Source organism: Pyrenophora tritici-repentis, chromosome 1, assembly GCF_003171515.1.
Source record: "Pyrenophora tritici-repentis strain M4 chromosome 1, whole genome shotgun sequence".
In the NCBI taxonomy this organism is placed as follows: Eukaryota; Fungi; Ascomycota; class Dothideomycetes; order Pleosporales; family Pleosporaceae; genus Pyrenophora; species Pyrenophora tritici-repentis.
Genome location: NC_089390.1, coordinates 6,638,564 through 6,662,510, shown reverse-complemented (window position 1 = coordinate 6,662,510; position 23,947 = coordinate 6,638,564). Strand labels below are relative to the sequence as shown.

At 51.3% G+C, this 23,947-nt stretch overlaps 6 protein-coding genes across 6 annotated transcripts; 4 read left to right on the top strand and 2 right to left on the bottom strand.

Annotated features, from left to right (window-relative positions):
* Nucleotides 1-2,493: 2,493 nt before the first annotated feature.
* Nucleotides 2,494-6,567, top strand: PtrM4_025980 (CcmA, ABC-type multidrug transport system, ATPase component; the record flags this gene model as incomplete). Its single annotated transcript, XM_001932351.2, has 3 exons — nt 2,494-3,748; nt 3,795-5,828; nt 5,885-6,567. 3 exons carry the CDS (start codon nt 2,494-2,496, stop codon nt 6,565-6,567), a joined length of 3,972 nt encoding a protein of 1,323 aa, XP_001932386.2.
* Nucleotides 6,568-8,199: 1,632 nt separating this feature from the next.
* PtrM4_025970 (MdlB, ABC-type multidrug transport system, ATPase and permease component) lies at nt 8,200-10,102 on the bottom strand (the record flags this gene model as incomplete). Its single annotated transcript, XM_001932349.2, has 2 exons — nt 8,200-8,667; nt 8,714-10,102. 2 exons carry the CDS (start codon nt 10,100-10,102, stop codon nt 8,200-8,202), a joined length of 1,857 nt encoding a protein of 618 aa, XP_001932384.2.
* Nucleotides 10,103-11,253: 1,151 nt separating this feature from the next.
* PtrM4_025960 (uncharacterized protein) lies at nt 11,254-12,368 on the top strand (the record flags this gene model as incomplete). The annotated part of the gene is made up of 2 exons (XM_066103682.1): nt 11,254-12,314; nt 12,362-12,368. 2 exons carry the CDS (start codon nt 11,254-11,256, stop codon nt 12,366-12,368), a joined length of 1,068 nt encoding a protein of 355 aa, XP_065965884.1.
* Nucleotides 12,369-13,277: 909 nt separating this feature from the next.
* PtrM4_025950 (uncharacterized protein) lies at nt 13,278-14,220 on the top strand (the record flags this gene model as incomplete). Its single annotated transcript, XM_066103681.1, has 2 exons — nt 13,278-14,155; nt 14,214-14,220. The coding sequence occupies 2 exons, from the start codon at nt 13,278-13,280 to the stop codon at nt 14,218-14,220; spliced, it is 885 nt and encodes a 294-aa protein (XP_065965883.1).
* Nucleotides 14,221-14,679: 459 nt separating this feature from the next.
* Nucleotides 14,680-20,155, top strand: PtrM4_025940 (uncharacterized protein; the record flags this gene model as incomplete). Its single annotated transcript, XM_066103680.1, has 3 exons — nt 14,680-15,111; nt 15,192-16,341; nt 16,494-20,155. The coding sequence occupies 3 exons, from the start codon at nt 14,680-14,682 to the stop codon at nt 20,153-20,155; spliced, it is 5,244 nt and encodes a 1,747-aa protein (XP_065965882.1).
* A 1,175-nt stretch (nt 20,156-21,330) lies between these two features.
* On the bottom strand, nt 21,331-23,133 carry PtrM4_025930 (ProP, Permease major facilitator superfamily; the record flags this gene model as incomplete). The annotated part of the gene is made up of 5 exons (XM_001932347.1): nt 21,331-21,483; nt 21,540-22,001; nt 22,053-22,372; nt 22,424-22,923; nt 22,973-23,133. 5 exons carry the CDS (start codon nt 23,131-23,133, stop codon nt 21,331-21,333), a joined length of 1,596 nt encoding a protein of 531 aa, XP_001932382.1.
* Between the last annotated feature and the right edge of the window lie 814 nt (nt 23,134-23,947).

Here is a 23,947-nt window from a genome sequence, read left to right as displayed (position 1 = left end):
TACCCCTTGAGAATTATACACATCAAACTATGCTTTCAAGTCTCGTCTGTATTGCAATCGTAAAGTGGAGGCGGAGAGAGGGGGGTCAGAAATCGCATTGACAGGCTGGAAATCGGACCCGCAAGACCCCTCTCAATCATCCACACCCAAAACTCGGGGTCTCCTTCTTGCGCAAAGGCCAGCAGCCGAAACGATATTGATCCTTCCCCAAGATACCGGTGTGCCTGGCCCTATACCTGGTTGGCATAAAATCTACTATCGGTCATGCACGGCCAAGGCAGCGCAGATGCGGCTGGTACTTGTGGCTTTTGAGACAGCATGGCATTTCAACATGCACATGTTTAGCCTACCATGGGAACTTAATCTTTTTTTCTCTTCTAGAACCGTTTCCGTTCGGCTCCTGGTGCCGTGGCGAATTGGGCCAACGAGGTGGGATGAATGTCACCTCTGCAGCGGTACATCATCCCGCGTGGTTTGTCCCTCCCTTCCACCCGCAAATACGAACGTCGCGGGATTAGGAAACTGGGGACACGTCGACCAGGTACTCTTCGGCCCTTTTATTATGTCGTGTCGTCAACCAAGAGGGACGCAAAATCGGGAAATTTCCCCGGCTGCGAATCATCGACCTGGTGGGACCTGGGTTGTCAATGTGAAAATACTGGACTCTATTATGTCCGTTGCTATCACCTTGACTGGAGAGCGGAATGAATCTCCCACCCAATGAGATGAAATGTCACGGAGAAAAGGGTGAAATGGGGCACGCCTTGACTTTTGAAATGCAGGGGGATGGGGATAGGCCAAGCCAGACGAGGCCGCCAGTCAGCCAGCCGTTTATCGATCAAAAACCAAAGAAATCTGCCGAGGCTGTTTGGCGTGAGGTGGATTGTGGATATTACCACCCATCAAGGCAAGAGAAAACCTTGTTGGAATCCTCCCGCTGCCGCCATGGTTTCCCTTAACGAATGACGGCAAACCATGTTGCGCCCCACTGTTGTCGTTCCAGGAAGGGCCACAAGATCTCGGAAGCCATGTGGGGGGGCCCGGATGTCGTTGGTGCATGATCGAAAGCTTAAGTGGGATGGCTTGCGTGTTCGTGCGTTCCGAGAAATACTCGTAGGGAAGGCCTGGCCCAGAGAATGGTACGGGAGTGTCTTATGAAAGATGGGGGGCCCGCTAGTTGAACTGGCTGGTGGGCTGTGTTCGCTTGCATCCATGCGGCGCATGCGCTAGTGATGCAACATGATGGAGGCGCATGCGCGCTTGTGGATGAAGCTACTCTCCTGCTGCTGGAATTACCTACATTTTTCGGGAGAAACTTGATAGATGCCTGCTTCGAGTCTCCAGTGTAAAATTTGCTTGCGGGTACTTAGACGCCCTTATCATGTCGCACATGTCCTTCTTGCTGCTCGAGCAGACTTCGGATACTCCCCTTCCCGATGCAAGTTTGCGGCACGGTATCGCTCCACTCATTCATTGCGTTGCTTCATCGATGGGTACCGTAGGTACAGTAGCACCCGGGTGTCGTAAGATACTAAACATACTAGTGTAAAAAGGCCACTGTAGTCGCCAGGCATGCCTACTAGGCGCTTACCAACACTGTCAAGTATGTTATGACACCCAGGTGGTAGTGTCAGGCTTTGTTCACCGGATTACTAATGCATCACCAATGCCTAGCTTTTGACACATTGGACCCTTTGTCTTCACCTTCTCTTGTCGTTTCGGTCCCTTCCGGACTTCATGAATCGTTCAATCCGGGGTTGATACAACTAAAGCCTCAGAAACAGTGCGCCATGGGAAAAAGAGTCTGGTCTGCTGCACAGGATATTGCGCAGGAGTGCGCGCTATCCCGAATGGGCAGAACGTACATGGTGTGGCTGGAACGTGCTTCCTGTTCCACTGCCAGAAAGTTTGGATTTTCAACGGCATTCAACGGTTTAATTGAGTTGAAGCCACTACAAGGCTGCTAAAGTAAACTGCGTAGTATCATGTGAACTGCAGTTTCATTAGAGTCCAGACGTCTTTCTGATCTTTTGTTGGGATGCCAGTGTCTACACCAACTTGAGACTTGCACGATTCGGGCACCTGGCCAAGCCCCACATGCACTTCGGTTCGCAACCGAGGCAAGCAGTTACTGGGTTGCAGTCCGTGTCGTCCATAGAGCTAATATAACCATAGCCTAATAGCAGATTGACACTCGAGATCAGTAAAAGAAAGCTACCATATTCTTTTTGTCTCTAAAACCGCTGAAATCATAAACTTTAAAAGATGAAAAGATAAGCAATGTACATGTTCGATAGTCCAACAAAGACTAGGTCACCCTGTATAGTGATTGCTTGTTTTAAACATCGACATATTAGTACTAGCCGAATATCCTGCGGTGGCGGGTGAAAGGATCTAGGCGCGTTCAGCTGGTGGGTAACTTTCCGTCTCTTACTGCTTCGCGCTTTCCTTGTTGATTATGTGCTGTTAAGGTTGAAGCTGCAGACGCTCACCATGGGGCCGCTAGCAAAGAGTGAGACGGATGTAAAAGACCCGAGTAAGAATGAGGAATTGCAAGTGGAGGCGTCGCCCAACCCGGAACCTAGAGAAGAGGAGGCGACACGTGCAGCGCCACTCCACCGCGGCTCCACGAACATATCAACAAACGACGATCACGGCCTTTCCCTACGCGAAGTAGACCCTGTGGCTGTCCGACTCGAACATCTCTCAGTATCTGTTGATGAATCGCCAAATGCGCTATCGCGGATATTCTCAAAGCAAAAAACGCCACCCAGCCACAGCCATGTCAAAACTATACTCAATGACATATGTGCAGATATGCCAGCCGGGAGTCTTACCGCCATCATAGGAGGAAGTGGCAGTGGGAAAACATCCTTGCTGAATTCTATGAGCGGTCGCATCCAAAGCAACAATCGGCTCATCACATCGGGTCGGACATTGTTCAATGGAAGCGAAGATGGATCACAAGTGCGAACCGCGTATGTTATACAACAGGATATCCTGTTGCACACTCTCACTGTTAGAGAAACTTTGACATATGCTGCGCAACTCCGACTTCCATCAACTGTCAGCGCGAAGGAGAAGAAGCAGTTGGTTGAAGACGTCATCTTGGAATTGGGGTTGAAAGAGGCAGCAGACACGAGGATCGGAAACAACGAGCATAAAGGGTGTTCTGGAGGAGAGAAGCGGAGAACGAGTATTGGCGTCCAATTGCTGTCGAACCCTTCTCTCCTTTGGCTGGACGAACCAACTAGTGGTCTGGACTCTACGAGTGCCTTCCAGGTGGTTAAAACATTGCAAACCCTAGCTAGGCAAGGGAGAACAATCATAGTCACAATTCACCAGCCACGCTCGGAGATTTGGGACCTTTTTGACAATGTCATTCTCCTATCGAGAGGAAAGCCCGCGTATGCCGGTAACGCGAAAGAGTGCCTGCCATACTTCGCAAAACTCGGGCATGAGATGCCGCCCTTCACAAATCCAGCAGAGTACTTAATCGACGTCGTCAGTGTCGACAATCGGAGTGCGGAGGCAGAAATGGCTGCTCAACAACGCGTCGGTCGGGTGATCGAAGCTTGGAGAGCAAATCCCCAAAGCGGCTTCAATGAGAAGGATGGTTCAAGGGCTCCGAGTACCGCTCTCACCAAGTCCCAAAGAAAGGAAAGGCGGGCCAACCATACCTCATTCATACAGCAGACCCGGGTGCTCACTGTGCGAACTTGGACTGTGACGATTCGCGATCCTATGGGTAAGACAAATACGACCGTAGTTGAACTAGATACTGACCACATCAGGCATGTTTGGTAGTCTTTTTGAGGCCGTTAGCATGGCAGTTATCACAGGATGGATCTTCCTACAGCTCGACGGCTCACTCTCTGGCATACGATCCCGACAAGGAGCACTGTACAACGCAGCTGCGCTCCAAGGCTACCTGATCCTTCTCTACGAGACATACCGACTGACCACCGACATCCAACTTTTTGACGAAGAAGCGCGACAGGGTGTTGTCAGCATACCAGCATTTCTCATCTCCAGGAGACTGGCTCGAATCCTCATTGAAGATATCCCAGTCCCTCTGGTTTTCTCACTAATCTACTATTTCTTCTGTGGCTTTCGTGCAGACGGAGCCCAGTTTCTCACTTTCTTCAGCATCATATTGTTGCATCATTATATCGCTGTTGCCTATGCTATGCTATGCGTTGCAGTCTCAAGAAACTTTGCCGGCGCCAGTCTGGTTGCTAATCTGGGGTATACCCTGCAGTCGATGGCTTGTGGCTACTTCATCCAGTCGAACACAATACCAATTTACGTTAGATGGACCAAGTGGATTGCGTACGTCTTTTACGCTTTCGGGGCTCTTTGTGCCAATGAGTTCACTGGTGCGTTCTACGACTGTCCGTACGAGGGTGGACGATCAAACCTTGCTTGCAAAGAGTACGATGGAGATTTCATCATGCAGTCTCTGGGCTTCCCGAAGAATTGGATCTGGAGGCCCATTATGGCGCTTCTCGGTTTCGCCATTACCTTCTACATTGGCGCTGGTCTGCTGCTGAAATTCTGGAACGCAGAAATCGCAATGGCGCGTGCCAGGCCATCGACTGTGGACGCTTCTGCTGGCAAGGAGAAGATGAGCGAGCGACCTGCCGAAAACGTTAGGACCATCGACATTCGCTTGAATGGGTATGCGATGGACGTGGAAAAGCGGTCGTTGCGGAAACGATGGACGAAGCCTATCCTCAAGCCGCTCACTGCGGACTTCCAACCTGGATCCTTGAATGTAATCATGGGGCCTTCGGGTTCTGGAAAAACATCACTGCTCAACAGCATGGCAATGCGGCTCAAAGACGACACATGGACGCGGTACAAGCTATTTGGTTCTATGACCTACAACGGGTTGATACCCGCGCGAGAAGTCGTACATTCAATTTCTTGTTATGTTACTCAAGATGATGACGCCCTTCTCGCATCCCTAACAGTACGCGAAACGCTCCGCTACGCAGCCGGCCTACGTCTACCAAAATGGATGACGAAGGAACAGAAGACCCAGAAAGCTGAGGAGGTTCTCCTGAAGATGGGTCTCAAAGACTGTGCAGACAATCTCATCGGAAACGATATCATCAAGGGCATCAGCGGTGGCGAGAAACGTCGCGTCACCATCGCCGTCCAGATCCTCACCGAACCACGCGTACTCCTCCTCGACGAGCCGCTGTCAGGACTCGATGCCTTCACAGCGCTGTCTATAATGGATGTGCTGCGCGGTTTAGCACAAGAAGGCCGCACGCTCATCATCACAATCCACCAGCCACGAAGCGACCTCTTCAGTCACTTTGGCAACATTCTACTTCTCGCTCGCGGCGGCCACCCCGTCTACGCCGGCCCAGCCAAGGACATGCTACCCCATTTCGCCAGTCTGGGCCACGAATGTCCACGACACGTTAACCCCGCTGACTTCGCCCTCGACCTCATCACCGTTGATCTCCAGCATGCAGCCCGCGAGAGGATCAGTAGACAAAAAGTCCGCAGTCTAATTGAGTCATGGAATGCGGATCGGTTCCCCATCGCGCGCACTGGCTCAATTACTACGCCTGCAGAGCTAGGAAGTATGGCACGCGAACCATCGTCCTTTGCTACAGCTTATTCCATCCTAATCCGGCGTGCGATCAAGAACATGTTCCGCCAGCCCGAGATCCTCATTGCGCGTATTATGCAAGTAGTAGGCTTAGGACTCGTTCTCGCACTCTACTTTTCACCGCTCAAGACGGATTATTTCTCCATCCAGAACAGGATGGGTTTCTTGGTAGAAATCGCGCCTTTGTACTTTGTTGGCAGTAAGTTTATGCCTGAAGACGTGTTATTTCCAGATGTACTGACTGACTCGAAACAGTGCTTAACAATGTCTCTATCTACCCCATCGACCGCGACGTCTTCTACCGCGACTATGATGACGGTATCTACGGCGTCGACGCTTTCTTCCTCACCTACATCTCCCTCACCACGCCCTTTGAAATAATAAGCTGCCTCATCTTCTCCGTACTCGCTGTCTTCGCCGTCGGCCTAGAACGCAATGTACAAACGTATTTCATCATCAGCTTCAACGCCTTCTGCATCACCAGCTGCGGTGAAAGTCTCGGTATTGCATTCAACACCTTCTTCACGCATACCGGATTTTCCGTAAACTGCATGGCCGTCTTCCTCAGCGTCGCGCAGATCATGGGCGGTGTCTTGTCGCTCGATGTACCCCCGTTCTTGCAGGCGTGGAACCATCTCTCGCCTGTGAGGTGGGCGATTGGCAATATGGCGCCGTTTACGCTGCGTGGTTTGAAATTCACATGCGAGGACTGGCAGAGGATCAATGGACAGTGTCCCATACAGACCGGGGAGCAAGTGCTTGATCTGTACAACTTGGACAAGAACCCGGAGATGAATCTCATGGCGCTTGGTATATGCGCAGTCGTGTATAGGTTTTTGGCGTATGTTGTTTTGAAGATGGTTAAGGAGCGGTGGGTTGGGAAGGCGTGGAAGAAATGTGGAGGGTGGCGGAAGAAGAAGAATCCAATTGAGATGTAAAAAGTGACTGGCTTTGTAGATAGAGGGGGTTTCCATGTTGACATGGTCCACGGAAGGAAATATGACAAACTACGGTTTCTCATGCGTATCGAACCAAGCCTAGTACATTAAATTCATGGCATTGAACTTACATAGAGCTGGCGTCATGGAGTAATTGCAAGTATCTATCTTGACAGTATATATCAAAAGGTAAAACCACACGTAAAGTCCCGTACTCGTCCTTGATACCCTAAGAAGAACAAAAGCTTCGGGTCACACGTATCGGATTGTCTGAAACTATTTCAACCACTTCACTGACATCACTTCCATCCAAACCCGACATCAACCCAACTCTGCTCATTCATACTTTCCACTCTCCTTAACCAAACCATCCTTCTCATTCTCACTCTTCCCCCTCCCCGCCCACTCAGGCGCCTCATCAACCCCATCTTCCTCAGCCTTATCCCCCTCCTCCTTAGTCTTATGCACGCTACTCGGCAGATGCTCCGCGGGGCTATACACGGTAATCAACTCGAGCGGCTCCTCGCCCTGAGTCACAAATTGGTGCTGCGTCCCCGCCGGCACAACAACAACGTCGCCGGCTTTTACTTGTTGGTTTTTTCCCGCGACGGTGGCCAGGCCGCGGCCCGATGTGAAGAGCAGGATTTGATCGACCGTGTGGACTTCGTCGCCGATTTCGCCGTGAGGTGGGATTTCCATGGCTACGAGCTGGCCTGGGGGGTGGGTGTTAGAGTCGTAAGGGAAAGGGAAGGGGATGGAGGGCAACGCACTGTATAGCCCGGTGTGTAGGACTGTTCTGAAATCTCCAAAACTCCTCTTTTCACTCAGGAGACCTGCGAAGTGTACCATTTCGTGCTTTGGTGGTGCATCTTCCCTGTTTCCGACTTTCTTGTACGCGTCCATTTTCGGGTTTGCTGCTGCTAATCTACCAGTGCTGCTGCTGAAGCTGCGGAGTGGAAATGCTAGGCGTTTGGAGCTCAATTGCAGGAGGCAAGATATGGTTTTAAGCATTGAGTATTTTATGAATCAGCTGTAGGCTTTTGGGGAGCGGGGAAGGTAATATAGATATGAGGTTTGCTTGTTATGCTATGCAGCGTCAGCATAGAGTGCGTGAGGTTCTAGACGCATGACGTCACCATCGCGTTCATCGCGATGCTTTGCATGTGTTGTTTAGGCTTAGTTGTCATTATGTCATGATTGTAACCACTACGTATGGCGTGGCTTCCATCTTGTATAATTGGGACAAAGAACATTGTTGAGGGGGGAAGAACATTCGATTATGGGTGTTAAACGCTTGCAAAGCGCCTGACCCTTGGATAAAATACAGAGTTTCAATGCTGTGTGATGCCGTAACTAGCTACGGCAAGCCGACTGAGAGTTCAAGCTCATACCTTCAGCGGATTGTTCTATGAACATTCCATGCCACCACACATCCATTCTAACATGAGATATTGCTGGTTTGGAAACGCAGCATGGTTCTATACCAAACATATGCTGGACTCAGCCGCTATCTGGTAACAGTGGGGTTGCATACACAGTATCCAGTAGCTCCGTTCGTTAAGGCACGGAAGCCCGCCCTATATCGCCAATACGACTTTTCTGGTATAACAAGTAAAAAATATCGGCGTTTATCTAGCCACGATTGCGGGCCGCAACCTCGTCCTTCTCTTCATCGAGCTCTCGTTGGATGTCCTCCTCATCAGTGGGCTGCGGCGCCTTGACATCCTTTGCAGGAACATCGCCTCCGCTCATTTGCCACTCCATAAGCTTGTTGAAGGCGCCCTCTGGGTTGGAGCTGAGCTGCTCGTAGGTGCCTTCCTCGGCTACTCTGCCATCAGAGTCGATGCAAATGATGCGATCGGAGCGCTTGATGGTCGACAGACGATGGGCAATGCTAATAGTAGTGTTGTTTTCCTGGAGAAGCTTATTCAGAGCTTGGTTGACAAGAGTCTCGGACTCTGCGTCAAGGGCACTGGTAGCTTCGTCGAGGATGAGAATATCGGGCTTTTTGATCAGTGCTCGTGCAATAGCAATGCGTTGCTTTTGTCCACCGGAGAGTTGTGTACCCCGTGCACCAGCGTGGGTCTCAAGGCCGTCGGGCTACACTCGTTAGCGACATACTACCTATACAGAAGCTGATACTTACGAAGTCGCTGATGAACTGGCAGTTAGCCTTTCGCGCAGCAGCCACTATCTCGGCGCGAGTGGCGTTGGGTACACCATATGCGATGTTTTCTGCGATGGTTCCGGAGAACAACACAGGCTCCTGACCGACATAACCGATCTTTCTCCTCAATTGCTTCGCGTTCAAGGTGGTAATATCTCTCCCATCAATCGTAATGGTACCTGTGTTCGGAACGTAGAAGCGCAAAAGCAGGCTGGCGACTGTAGACTTTCCAGCTCCGCTAGGGGCTACAATAGCGACATTGGTACCCTGTTCGATCTTGAAGTTCAGGTCCTTGAAAATCGTAACAGCTGGTCTGGTGGGATAGCTGAAGGATACGTTCTTGAACTCAATTGGGCCGCGTGCCGACTTGACTGGTAGACCCTTGGTCGGCGAGATAGTCGGATTGCGATCTTGAAGCTCAAAGAGACGACTGGCAGCTCCGACGCCCTTCATCATTTCACCGTAGAAACCAGACAAACCAACCATACTTGAACCGGCGTAAACGGTGTACATCAAGAACGATGAAAGCTCACCAATAGAGATGACACCGTTCTTAACCATGTTGCTACCAACGTAAAGGATAGAAATGATTGTCAAGTTACCCATGAGTCCTGTACTGCCGTAGAAAGTGGCAGCTACTACAGCTTCTTTCTTTCCTAGGGCGAATATCCTCTTGATCTGACGATTATAACGCGACGCTTCTTGAACCTCACCAGCAAAGGCTTGACTGGTCCTGACGTTGCCCAATCGCTCTTCAGCGATCTTGGTCAGGGTTCCCAGGTTCTTTTGAATCTTTCGACTGAGGTTCCGTAAAGATCGACCCGAGAAGAAGGCGACGAGTGCTACAGGTGGAGCGATCAAAGCGAGAATACCGGTAAGCTTGAGACTGACGAAACCCATCATGGCGAAACCAGCTGCACCGCTGACTAGCGCACGCAGCCCATCCGACAAGTTCTGTGTAATGCTCTTTCCAACAATAATAGTATCGGAACCAAGGCGGGAGATGAGGTCTCCAACCCTGTTTGCGTCAAAGAACTCGGCGTTTTGGACAAAGGTTTTGCGGTACAGCTGCGATCGTAGACGTGCAACGATACGCTCTCCGACGATTCGTAAAATGATGATACGACCAAAGTTGAAAGCAGCGCCTGTTGTCAGGACACCGGCTAGAGCGAAGTAGAAGACAGCGGGGGTCATTCCGAAGAGCAGTCCGTCGGTATTCTCGGTCGAAGTTGCGGCGTCCAGGATTTTACCAATTGAGAAGGGTACAGATAGAGAGATACCAGATCCGATAATCAAGAATAGGAATGCCCAAGAGAGCGTCCCCAATTCGGGACGGGCGATCTTGATCAACCTCCAAATTTCCTTCATACCACCCGGTGTGCCTCCCGAGCCCGAGCCATCCTTACTGAGCTTCGCACTTAGGTTGACTTGTTTTGCTTGTGTTGCCTTTTCCGACTTTGCGAAGCCTTGTTCCTCGGCCTCGGCCTCGCCATCGTGCTCTTCCACGTCCACAATGCCCTTTTCCTTGATCTCATCCCTGTAAGACTTGCGCTGTCTTAAAGGTTTTGTATTGCTAGTAACCTCGGCCAATAACCGCGACACGGTGAACATTCGAATTGATTGTTGTATGCCATGGTGGCGGATAGTGCCCGCAGTTGCGGATCCGAGTATTGACGGCGGGGGGAAAATATATGCTGCGGCGGTATTTGGCGACCCTCTATATAACGAGGGCTTGGATATCGGACTTGAAGCGAACGATCTCGATGTCGCTGGAGTAATCGTCGAGATGCGCGACAGTATTTGGGAAAACAGAGCTCCGTTTCCCGGCCCATGCCAGGCCTTTCCGGAGAAAGCCAGCGGCGTGCGCATGGCTTAAAAAAGGTAGACGACGACGGCTACCGGGTTCCAAGGGTCGATTGGGCCGTTATTGAGTCATTCGACATGGCGAGAGGTGGGTTGGCGCGAGAGAAGACGACGTCGGAGATGTGATCAAAAGTTCGGCTTCGCTGATGACGACAGAAACGCCGCGTTAATCTGGCGCCGACACGTGCCGCGGCAATTCCGACACCTTAGGATACTCCGGAGAAGGCGTAACTTCAACACGCTTTGAGCCTTGCGCGGTGTCAATTACTGTCAAACGTCGTTTGTGTTTGGTTATGTTTGCAATGCACGACGTCATCAATTCGGGGGTTGCCGCAGCACATTGCTCTTGCGGTGCCGACACTTGTTTCCCCTCTCTGACCAATGCACTAGTTAATACGACACAACACATGCAATAGACAAACAACTGTTATATGCCATGCCATTCCATATAGATCAATTTTTCGGAATAGAGTCAGACAGTATGCGATATCCAACACAGCCACAGCGATGACGGGTATGCGATTGAGTCATCCTTACTCACGCGATTGGAGTCATCGCACTTGTCCTGCGTTTTATTTACAAGAGCTGTAGTTTTGCGCATGTTTCGGGAAATACTACCAACCATCTATTATAGGACCGTAGGACTATTTACTACCATGTCATCAGCCCCCTCCCCAATCCATCTGGATGGGACCACGCTCGAAGGTGGCGGCCAACTCCTCCGCATAGCCATCGGTCTCTCAGCCCTCACTAAAAAGGCCATCGCCATCACGTCCATCCGCGGCAAGCGTCACGGCGGCGGCGGCCTCAAAGCCCAACACCTAACCAGCGTCCAGTGGCTCAGTTTAGCCAGCAACGCGCAAACTATTGGCGCAGAACTAAAGAGCAAGGAATTAACTTTCACCCCCAATGCCCTCCACACCCCCAATGCACAATCTCAAGCACACATCCAAATTCCTCAAACCACTCCCGGAAGCATAACCCTCATCTTACAAGCCATTCTCCCCTATATCCTCTTCTCCTCCTACCACTCCTCCCCAGTCTACATCACAATAACCGGCGGCACAAACGTCTCAAATTCGCCGTCCATAGACTACACAACCCAAGTCCTGCTTCCCATGCTCAAACTCATTGGCATTCCACCCATCTCAACCCAGCTCCACTCCCGCGGCTGGTCCCAAGGTGCCCCCGTACTCGGCAGCGTGACCTTCACCATCACCCCCCTCCAAGCCCCTCTCCCTGCCTTCGACCTCACCACCCGCGGCGCCATCATCTCCATAAAAGCAACGATACTCGCTCCAGCATCCAGCGAACAGAATTTCCGCGATGAACTAGGCCTCATGTTCGAGAAGCGTGGATCCCATTTCTTCGACACTGAACAAACCCCAAATATCGAAATATCCTTCCAAGACTCCCACCACGAGAAACGTTTCTATATTCTCCTCGTAGCCAAAATGTCCTCTGGCATAAAACTAGGCCGCGACTGGTTGTATGACCGTCGCGTCCCCTCTTCCTCCTCCTTCTCACACATCCCCGCCATGATAGCAAAAGTCTCGTCGGACCTACTCGCGGAAATCGAACATGGCGGCTGTGCGGATGAGTGGATGAGAGACCAATTAGTCGTTTTTCAGGCGCTGGCCAAGGGGGAGAGTAGGGTGGATGGCGGATATAGGGGTGCGGAGAGGGTGGAGATGAGTCTGCATGCGAGGACTGCAGTGTGGGTTGCGGGAGAGGTGGCGGGGGTGCGGTTTGATGAGGAGGGAGGGTGTAGGAGCGTGGGATTTTATGGTGGGGTGGTTGAGGAGGAGGAGGTTGATGGGGATGGGAAGGGGAATAGGGATGATGATGAGGGTGGGTTGGTGGAGAAGATGAGGAAGTTAGCGGTCTCTAAGGAGGATGTTTAAGCTGCTATGTTTGGGGGCATTTGTGGCATGTAGGATTCTTTGAATCGGTGTAGGAAGCCGTTTTTGGTATGATGATATAACTAGATTACCATCTTACCCAAAACTAACCCCCCTCCCTTCTTTACTCACTCTTGTATACACTATCCAGTATCTACTTAGCAGGACTACAGATGATTAAGAATTTCTCATCTGAAGTAGCCCATCAGCAGCTCAGCGAGAGCTGGGTTACTCGCTTCATCAACCGACACGAGATCCATCTTATCTCAAAGTAGACCACCGCCATAGATCGTACGCGCCACCTGGCTGATTCTGAGTCGAAATACCGTCTCTACTTCGAGCTACTGCATCGAAAGATCACTGAATACCACCTTGAGGCTCGAGATATATACAATATGGATGAGAAGGGCTTCTTAATTGGCTTAATAGGTAGAAGCAAGAGGATCTTTAGCAAACGCTAATGGGATAAGAAAGAGGTTAGAGCATCTCTCCAGGATAGATCACGCGAGTTTCTGACACTCCTGGCCTGCTGCTGCACCGATGAGAGCTCATTACCTCCAGCCATCATCTACGCAGCTGCAAAAGGAGCTATACGATCAAGTTAGGTAGAGGATATTAAGGTAGGAGAGCATAAGGTCTTTATCTCATCATCTCTAACAGGCTAGTCAAACGATAACGTAGGCCTAGCTTAGCTTGAGCAGGTGTTTGATCGCTGTACAAAGCAACGATTAGGTAGATAGAGATTGCTTATCCTTAATGGCCATGGATCTCACCTCACGATGGAGTTTATTAAGTACTGCGATCGCCATAGGATCTTCCTTATAATCCTTCCTCCCCATTCGACTCATACGCTCCAGCCGCTAGATGTAGTGCTGTTCAAGCCACTCTCTCAAGCCTACTCTAACGAGCTCACCAACTATCTACATAAGGCTCAAGGCCTCGTTCCAATTAAGAAAGGAGACTTTTTCCCGCTCTTCTGGAGCGCCTGGAGATCCTCCTTCGTGGATAACCTTATATTGAAGGCCTTCGAAGCTACTAGGATCTGGCCAATAGATGCTAACGTTATCCTTCGTAGATTTACCAGCACACCAGAAGCTGAGAGAAGCTCATTATCAGGGCTCTCTAACAATGATTGGAGAAAGCTTAATCAGTTAGTCCGAGCTGCTGTGAAGGATACCCAACAAACGGAGTTTAAAAAGCTGCGTTTAAGCGTTCACCATCTCTCTGTACAGAATGAGCTTTTAAAGCATAAGAATGAGGGCTTAAAGGAGGCTCTTCAGCACAAGCAGAAGCATAAGAAGAAGAGTAAAGTCCTTGACCTTCAGCAGCGCCAGGAGTATCACGGTGGCTCTGTCTTCTGGTCTCGCAAGTTGCGTGAGGCTCGAGCTAGAGAAGCAGTACGGGAGCGAGATGAGATAGAGGAGAAACTCCAAAAAGCACATGCCAAGAAGCAGCGTGAGGAGGCTCAACTGCAGCGTCAAGTTGAGCTCGAGCAGAAGCGTGTGGAGAGAGAGAGACTCAAGGAGGTAAGGGAGAAGGAGAGAGCCGAGAAGGCAGCTGAACGCCAACGCCAGAAGGATGAGAGAGACCGTGCTAAAGCTCTACAATCATCCCAAAAGGGAAAAAAAAAAGAGAGCCTCGCAAGGAGCCTCATCAAGTATCAAGCGTCAAAAAGAGATTTGAATGAGCCAGCTGGTGCTCAGCCTCGTGAGGAGCCATTAGCTGCTCCACCAAAGTTCACCTTGCCTCTTGTTACTTTTTCGTTTCTCTCTCTAAAAAGCAGTTACTGTACTGCATCGATCAAAGGCGCAAGCCACGAAATACTAGAATATTGTAGGAAAACGGCTTCAAATGGCGGGAGTCCTTTTCACGAACATGTATATAGGCAGGACATCACTCCCCTTAGATACAAAACACCTAGGAATAGGTTCCACGAGGCAAGTGCGACAACACTATAAGACCACGGCGGGACCCGCCCGAATACCCTATGGGAGGTTACAGATAGGGCGTTAAACCACAATCAACATCAACATCAACCAAAGTTCACCTCACCGAACACCAACTTTTAAGGAATTTGGGACCCTTATAAAATTATACGATTTTTACATCATTTTAACGGCACGGCGGCCTGTAACTACCTCAGCTAAATAACCGCTTTCTGCTCTCGCGGAGGTGGTTAGAATGGCTAATGTAGAAACTCCAGAGAGGGCGCCACGGAGTGCCCAACCCCCCCATACACGATCAGAGGAGCCTGAGAGCCCTATTAATACTGACCTGCGCGGCAACAAGAGGAGGCAGCGAGCACATACTCGTGCTGAACCTTCTATCGGTAGCACTGCGCCCACCTCCTACAATCAAGCTGTCTCTGAAGCGGTCCGCCAGCGGATTCAGGCAGCCCAAAAAGCTACAAACCTCCACCACTCCATCATAACGGATCTAGCGACAGCTGTCGACAGATGCCTTGGGAAGTACACCGACCCAGACGGAGCCCGTGTGGCTAAGGACCTTCAACAGAAGGTGCTAAGGGCTATTAACACCTCCCTAATCACGCCCCTAATCACGCCCCCAAACTCAGGGAGCGACTCTGACACTACGCACCGCTCCTGGGCGGACGTAGCTAGGACCCTGAAAAATCCAACCCCCCAGCAAGGGGGGCCGCTACGACGAAAGCGGCCACGGCTGCCCCAAAGCAGCTAGCTCAAACTCCTAGGCGACCTCTAAACACTGACAACCGTATCCTTATAGCGGTTGGAGCGGAGGCTCGGCTCCAACGGGCATCACCATTTGCGGCCCGCATGGCTATTGTAAAGGCGATTAAGGAAATTACCCCCTCCGACATACCTACGGCAAAACATATCAAGACTGGCTGGGCGATTACGCCCCGCAACGACAAAATCAAGGCCCTGCTTATGGGGCAGGAGAATCGCGAACTCATGATCCGAGCGGTAGAGGGCGAGAGCGCAAGACTACCTGAACGATGGGTGAACTATGCAGTCCAGGGCGTAGAAAGCTCATACCGCACTATCACAGGGGAAAGTATACCCACCACAATAGACGATATAGTCAGCGAAGCTCTGTCCCAGACAGGGATCGAACCGGCGAGCTGCCGGCCCTCCAGACATGGACCCACGGAGGGAAGGACAACCTGGATTATATCTTTCACCAGACCCGTACGATCGTTTCGCCTATTTGGGACGGGCGACTACGCGCACGAGATAAAGAAGAACTCACCTGCAATGCTGCACGACCCAGGCTGCCTAGGGTACTGCAAAACCAGCCGCTGCACAAGGCCAGCCCGCTGCACGACATGCAGCAAAACAACGGCAACTCACCAGGGACCACACGGAGAACAATGCAAAGACACACCAAAGTGCGCCAACTGCCACGGCCCATTTCCAGCAACCCACGACAAGTGCCCAGCAGCCCCAACGAGGGCGAACGGCCGACTCATCCAACCCACAAAGGGGGAACTAAAAGTCATTAGGGAGGCGGGTGACCGTGCTTCTGAGGCAATGCAGCCAGCTAGAGGAAGACAGACAGGCAGCACGGTCGAAACCTCCATTGAAATCACGGACGGCGACATAGCTAATACTACTGAGCCTGTGGGAACACCTACGGACGCAAGTAAAAGAAGCCGACAAGACGTAAACAACCTAAACACAGCCACTGTTAGAGAGCCCGCAACCACCCTAGGGACTAGGAGGTCTAAGAGAACAGCTGCAACTACGCAAGACCTCAACCTAGCGCGAATGTCTGCTAGAAGCGTGCAGCCTAGCACCGCTGACCAAGACCCTAATACGTCATCGTCTGAGCACGCTGACACTGAAATGAGCCTCGGATCTAGTGCGTAATGAGGGCACAACCCGCAAATTCACCCGGCGAAACCACGCCACACCGACACAGACAAATGCAGGTATGCTGGGTGAATGTGGCCAGAAGCTCGCCTTGCCACATTACAGCCTTAGAACGTGCATGGGAAGCAGACATAGACATAGTATGCATCCAAGAACCCTTTACTCTCACTGGAACCCGGACCTCTACACACCCAGGATTCCATATGATATCGCCAGTGATAAGCTGGAACAACCCCACAACGTGGGGAACTGACCGACCACGGGTGCTCACCTATACCCGTAAGAGCCCAAATATAAGGGCTACTCTTATACACCCACGCATCAGCCGGGATGTGCTATGGATCGAGGCCAACGGCTACCGCATATTGAATGTTTATAGGCAGCCACAGAATGACTCGACATTTCAATACCTCACAGCTTTAACGCCACCCCGTAACTGCCTTATAGGGGGTGACTTAAACGCCCGCCATGAACTTTTTGAGCCCGGCTCCACGTCGGCCAATAGGGGGGCAGAGATCGCCCGCTGGGCCACTCAGAACGACATACCCTACATCGGCGAGGCAGGTAACCCAACACATCGGGCGGGACACGTGCTAGACGTATCCTTCTCAAATATACCCTTCGCTAGAACGACAGTCCGCGAAGATATGTATACAGGGTCAGACCATTTCACCCTAGTGACTGTCCTTCCAAGCCGAGGGAGAGCGGTGCTAGAACAGCATCACTACCGGGTCCACGAGAGAAACATAGATAGGTTTGCCGGGCTAGTTCAACTCTACACAGTAGGCGTACAGCCAATTAGCAATAGCGCCCCAGCGGACGTAATCGACGCAAGCATAGCTAGAATCACCCAAGCTATAGGAGATGCAATGCACGCGGCGGGAACACCAAATAGAGAAAAAGGCCACTCCGCCCCATGGTGGACAGAGGACTGTAGAGTGGCGTATAAGCGGCATATCCAGGAAAAGTCGGACTATGGCCAATCCCCCTCAGAAGCCACCCGTGCGTTCCTAGCTACGGTACGAAAAGCCAAGAGAACGTACTGGCAGCAGCGCATAGACGGCTGTAATAACGACAAAGATCTATACAAGCTAGTAGGCTGGCATAAACTATCATTCGACCAACGGGACACCCCACTTGTAATCGAAGGTAGGACAATCACAGCACCACTCGAGAAAGCTGAGGCACTTAGAGAGGCAATCCTCGACCGTTTTTCGGCGGAGGACGACCTCCTAGAACCACCGCCTCTTGACAACGACCCGCAAACCACGCCACTACCATGGGACACATACATATCGATGGAGGAGACTGAACGCTACGTGATTGGAGTATCTAGCACCTCCCCAGGACCCGATCAGGTGACCGTCCGACTCCTAAAGGCATGCTGGGAACACATTAGACACCTAGTGCTAGGCATCTACCGGGCGTGCATGGAACAAGGCCACTACCCAGCCGCCTGGAAGACGGTAGAAGTGGCCATGATACCCAAAGTCGGGAAGAAGGATAAGTCCTCACCCAGATCAATGAGACCAATTGCCCTATCGTCCTGTCTAGGGAAGGGACTCGAGCGTATCATAGCAAGGCGCATAGCACACACAGCTATGGCTTTTGACATCCTAAGCCCACAGCACGGTGGAGCGCTGCCAAAACGCTCTGCGATGGACCTGGCGACCGCATTCACACACGACGTGGAGATGGCTTGGTCAAGACACGAGCATGTCTCTATGCTCACGTTAGACGTCCAAGGGGCGTTTGACGCGCTACTGAAAAACAGGCTACTACACCGAATGCGGCAACAAGGGTGGCCACCCCTACTCCGGAAATTTATCCAGAACTTCCTGTCGGAAAGGAGGGTGCGAGTACGCCTAGGCAATGTCACTACACCTGTACATCGAGTGGCCTGCGGCACCCCGCAGGGATCGCCGCTATCACCGGTCCTATACACCCTATACCTAGCTGAACTACTCAACCAGGACCGAAAACTCCGGTTCGGGTATGCCGACGACATCAACCTATACCGGGTCTCCCACTCTTTAGACGAGAACGTCGCACTGCTAGCAGAGGACCTCAAATCTATCAATGAATGGGGAGCTGCGAACAAGATCACGTTTGCACCAGAGAAACGGGAGCTGATCCACCTCACGCGCCAGAAAGGACTACATGCGCCGCCAATCCAATTGGAAGATCAAACAATTCACCCTATAGCCCCTGCGCAGGGGGGAAGCCAGACAGCGCTGCGCTGGCTTGGGGTGTGGTTTGATAGGGGACTAACTTTCAAGAAGCACGTCGCAGAAAGGGCGGCGCAAGCTAGGAAAGTAGCGAACCATCTCCGGAGCCTCGCCAACACAGCCCACGGCCCTCCAGCAGGATCGCTACGCAAGGCAGCCATAACATGTATCCTGCCCATACTACTATACGGAGCCGAAACATGGTACGAGGGCAGGACGAAGAACCCACGAATTGCAAGGGTTTCCCGTAAACCCACGGTCAGCACTAGGGTAGGCTGGCACCTAACCACGATAGATCAGGCACTAATAGCAGCCACGAAGGCAATCCTCCCTGCGTGGAGGACAACACCAAACGCAGTACTGCTAAGAGAAGCTGCGATGCCGTCGGCACAGGTGGCGCTAGAGGAGGCCAAGCTCCGCTTTGCAGTTCACCTACGCACAATAGACGACAAGCACCCACTTACTAATAGAACTACACTGCCACTAGTCATACGAGGACGCGCAGCGGGCAACCGACGGATACCAAGATCGAAGGTTCAGCGCGTAGCACAACTGCTACCCGCCACACCCCGAAACGTCCTAGCCAGCCCTCACTTTTCAGACGGGTCGAGGCAGGATCCAACGCAAGGGCAAGGAAAGGACATTGCTGCCCAGAATTTCACCATCTGGTGGGAGTCTCTTGGACAAGAGACAATCACTGTCTTCTCAGACGGGTCTGAACAACAAATCAACGGTACAAGGGTGGTCACTTACGGGTACGCTATATACCAGGGCCAGGCCGCCGTGGCGACTGGACAAGGCTCACTAAATGCCCTTAGCCACGTCTTCGATGCGGAGGCTATAGGCGCGTGCAGAGGACTCAAACACGCACTACAACTCTCACTGCCTAGCCAGAGGGAGATCGTACTTTGCATAGACAGCACTTCGGTAATATGGGGCATACGCGGAACCGCCCCTACCTCCTCCCAATGGGCGTTCCTCCAAATCCATGGAGCTATGGAGGCCTACAACGTGAAAACGCGGTGGGCGCCGGGACACATGAAGATTGTTGGAAACGAGCTCGCCGACCAGCTGGCTGACAGCGAGGCCAAAGACCCGCACCAGCCATACGGCATGGCCGCCTCCCCCACAAGATCCGGTATACGAACAGTAGGCCGCCGCCTCCTCGAACATACAAGGGACACTTGGTGGCAGGATAAGAGCAGTAGGCTATCAGCATGGTACACGCAATGGCAGCTGCCATACGATACTAGGCGCACGCCCGCAGCGCTATGGCTACCCCGAAGGATACTCGCGAAAGTCCTTATGATACGCTCAACGCATGGCGACTTTGAATGGTACCACCGAAAATTCAACCACGAGGATACCTCGAAATGCCTATGCGGCAGGCCCAAGACGCCAGAACACCTAGTGTTCTGCAAGAGAGCCACAACACACTTCAAGAAGTGGCCTCTACGCCCCATCGTGCCCCCTCGCACAAGACAGGAAGGCCTAGCGTACCTCGCGCAATTAATAGACCAGCCACAAGAGTTCGAGACCTTCGTTAAGGTAACGAACTCCTTCTATAACGAGTGATTTCTATTTTTGAATTTCACAAAGACCCGCTGAATTCCTTGGCATTATTCAGTGTAGGATTCGCGGCAAAACGCCGCATAGATGCCACAACCCACACGCTCTCTTTTAAAACTTTCATTGTATCTTAAATTGCCTCTTGTTACTTTTTCGTTTCTCTCTCTAAAAAGCAGTTATTGTACTGCATCGATCAAAGGCGCAAGCCACGAAATACTAGAATATTGTAGGAAAACGGCTTCAAATGGCGGGAGTCCTTTTCACGAACATGTATATAGGCAGGACATCACTCCCCTTAGATACAAAACACCTAGGAATAGGTTCCACGAGGCAAGTGCGACAGCACTATAAGACCACGGCGGGACCCGCCCGAATACCCTATGGGAGGTTACAGATAGGGCGTTAAACCATAATCAACATCAACAACATCAACAACCAAAGTTCACCTCACGAGGCCGTAACGTTAAGCTTCCGAGTAAATATAAGTAGTACAGATTAATCGCAAGCATCTAATTACTACTCTTCTGCAGTGTCTCACAATAATAGCTATTGTACGTGGCTTAATAGCCTTAATTTTGAAGTAGTGGATATGGTGTTCGGCGATCGTTGCGCGAATCCGATCGTTCCGCGCACGGGCACGTTAGTTAGACCAAGCTTCCCGCTCAGCTCGCACCCGTACATAGGAAGATCTCTCCACCCAGCTCTTGCTCACTACTAATCAAATATCATATACTTTGTTCGTTACAACGACAGTGATATTCGACACCTTTGCCGTGTCAACAGTTTCCTAATGTGTTTTTTTACTATCTGTTGAAACAAAGACGGTGAGTGAGTACACGAGAAAAGTAACGGATAAGTGGGGCGGCTACTTCCTTCTGTCATGTAAGCGTTCGCTCAGAGCTAAAGTCATGGGTTGTACCATAACACACGCGATATACTATGAATCTTGGGTGCACGGCTGACACAAAAGAATGTTCAAGTGTGTTGTTGGGGCGTAGAAAACGCTACAACACAGTGGGTGTTATGCCCAAATGGATTCCATAAAAAGGATGATCGCAACTCGAATCATCACTCGGCGTGAATAGATCTCTCTAAATTAATGCGTCTTTTATCTACCACAATAAATATCTGATTTGGAGTCTACCAGACAGCGAATAAGAGCTAGGGTATACATATATAGCTTAAACCTCAGTCCTCTCCACGCGCGGACCCTTGTCGTCGCCAAAGTTGTCAAGGCGGTCCTCGATGATACCTTTCTCAATAGCGTGCACATCGACATGCGCAACAGCATCATCGCCGTCAAAGATACGCGAGATCTCCTCGAGTGTGGGTCCCTGGAAGCAAAAAAGGTTAGCGGATACATAAGTGTACTCTGTGCATGTTTACGTACCATAGTCTCAGGGTAGACAAAGTAGACAAAGACGAGCTCGACAGCGACCCAGAGGGTGTAGAAGAGAGCCAAGTTCCAGTGCTTGGGCAGGTTCTCCCATGCAATGGGGTTGGTCTGGGAGCCGACGGCGAGGGCAGCCTGGACGGTGATGTTCATGATCATGAGACCCTTTGCACGGAGAGCATATGGTAGAATCTCAATGGCGTAGGCGACGAGAAGACCAGACCAGGCTAGGGCATAACAGACACCGAAGAGCCAGACAAAGGGGATCTGGGCGTAACCTGCAGAGGAGTTTGTGTTGTTGGAGTTCTCGTAGATGGCGCAGGTGATGGTCCAGCACACGAATGAGACGAGCATGCCGATGGTGGCGCCGAGGAAGAGTGGACGACGACCGACTTTGTCGATCAGGGTGGCTGCGTAGACGGATACGATGAGGTACAACAGGCGTTCACCGCCAGAGAGCTATTCGTAATGTTAGCAATGTTCTATGAGAAATACGGACTGGTATCTTACAGCCATCTTCTGGTCTTGACTTGTGATGCCGGCGCCGGTGTAGACCAAGTTGATGTAGTTGGAGAAGAGCGCATTGCCAGAGTACTGCGAGATGATACCGAGGGAGATGAGGATGGCCAATCGCCATCGATTACCCTTGGTCCTGAAGAAGTCCATGTAGCTGCTGTTGGTGTTGGCATCGACTTCCAGACGGATCGTGTCCCTCATCTCTGTAAATTCGAACTGAACCGTAACGTTGTTTCGGTCTCCACCGGCATGGTAATAAGCGAGAGTTTCCAAAGCCTCCTCGTAGCGTTCCTTGGAAATCAACCAACGTGGACCTAAATTTCTTATCAATTTAAAGGCTCGGCAATTGTTTTGAGGTTACTCACTTTCAGGGACCCAGAAGATAAATATCAGCTGGAGAAAAGATGGCAGTCCCTGCATGAGGGTGATGGACCTCCAAGACCACTCGTTGTCGGCCTGAGACGTGCCCCATGCCACCCATGCCACAAAGACAGCTCCCAAATTCCAGAGACAATTGTATACGGCTGTAAACATGGCACGATGTTGCGGATGGCAGATCTCAGTGAGCAAAATTGGCGAACACATTTGTGCAAATGAGTTACCGAAACCGAGGATAAAACGACCGACCATGTAAAGTTTCCATTCGGTAGAAAAGGTCGAAACGAGAGCACCGGCGATCATAATTAGACATCCAGTTGCAATGGGAATCTTGCGTCCGAGCCATTGGGTGTAGAAGGGGACCAAGAAGAAGCTGACAATGGAACCAATGTTGTACATGTTGTTCATGATACCGAGGCGACCCCCGGTAGGCTTGTCGAAGTAGTTCTCCCACCGAGCCATTTGCTGCGACGAGTTCATCATCATACTACACAATCATCAGCATCTTCTACCGCTGTCAGGATGTAGTCACCTACCCATCGTAACCAGTAGTGGCAGAGGCGATACACAGGACACAGGAGTGCCAAAACAGCTTGCGCATGTTGGGGTCCCTGTACCAGATGACCTTCTCAAACTCGGGCGCGTCATCGCGGACAGCGTTGTTGCCCTTGGGGGCACCGACAGCCATACCAACCATGTCGAATGATAGGCAGGTTCAAACAAAGTAGGACTTGGATCGACCGGGTAGCGGCGACGGTCAGTTTCGCACGAACTGACAATGAACGTGTGGTCTTGGAACAATGCACGCCCGGCGCCCTGTATTTATACTCAACCCACTTTGTTAGATGCGGCACTAAGTATCAAGCACATCAGAACGGCCATCATACCCCGGACAACTCGACAGACATGGGTGCAGCGACGTGCAGGACCCACGTCGGAGAGCGGGTGTGAAAAGCACCAGTAAAATCGTGGTTGGATTTCTCCACCAAGCCGCCCGTTGGCACAAGGCCCGAAGCACCGCTGGAGTTGCATGTGCTAGACGGTAATCTCCTGCATTATCAGCACTAGCGGTTGGTGGTCAAAGCTGATACTTCGACCACTGATATCCCCATGGGGCAGTCGTGGCATTCTTCCAGAAGCTCGCACGGGTCCACTGAGGCATGTCTCACTCTAAATCCTGGAGCTCATCGTGTACCAAGACTGCCCTGAATTCTGGGAGATTCTCCATGTGCAAGCTGAAGATGAGTAGACTCCAAAGTCGAATATTTCGAGAGTAGCATCATGCCTAAGCAAGGCGACCGGTTTATGTTGAGACATAAGCTCGCAAACGTCTGATTGGTTAGACGGCGCCCACGTACATTACTGCCGCAGAAGAAAACACAGAAGAAGACCGTCCCAGCAAAGGGCGGCTCACAACAATTCATTGGTCGCTGTCCCACCGAGCCTGTTCATAAGGCTGGTACGTCCTGTAGTTTGGTTCGGATTCGTTTCTCCTTGGTCTTTTCCCATAA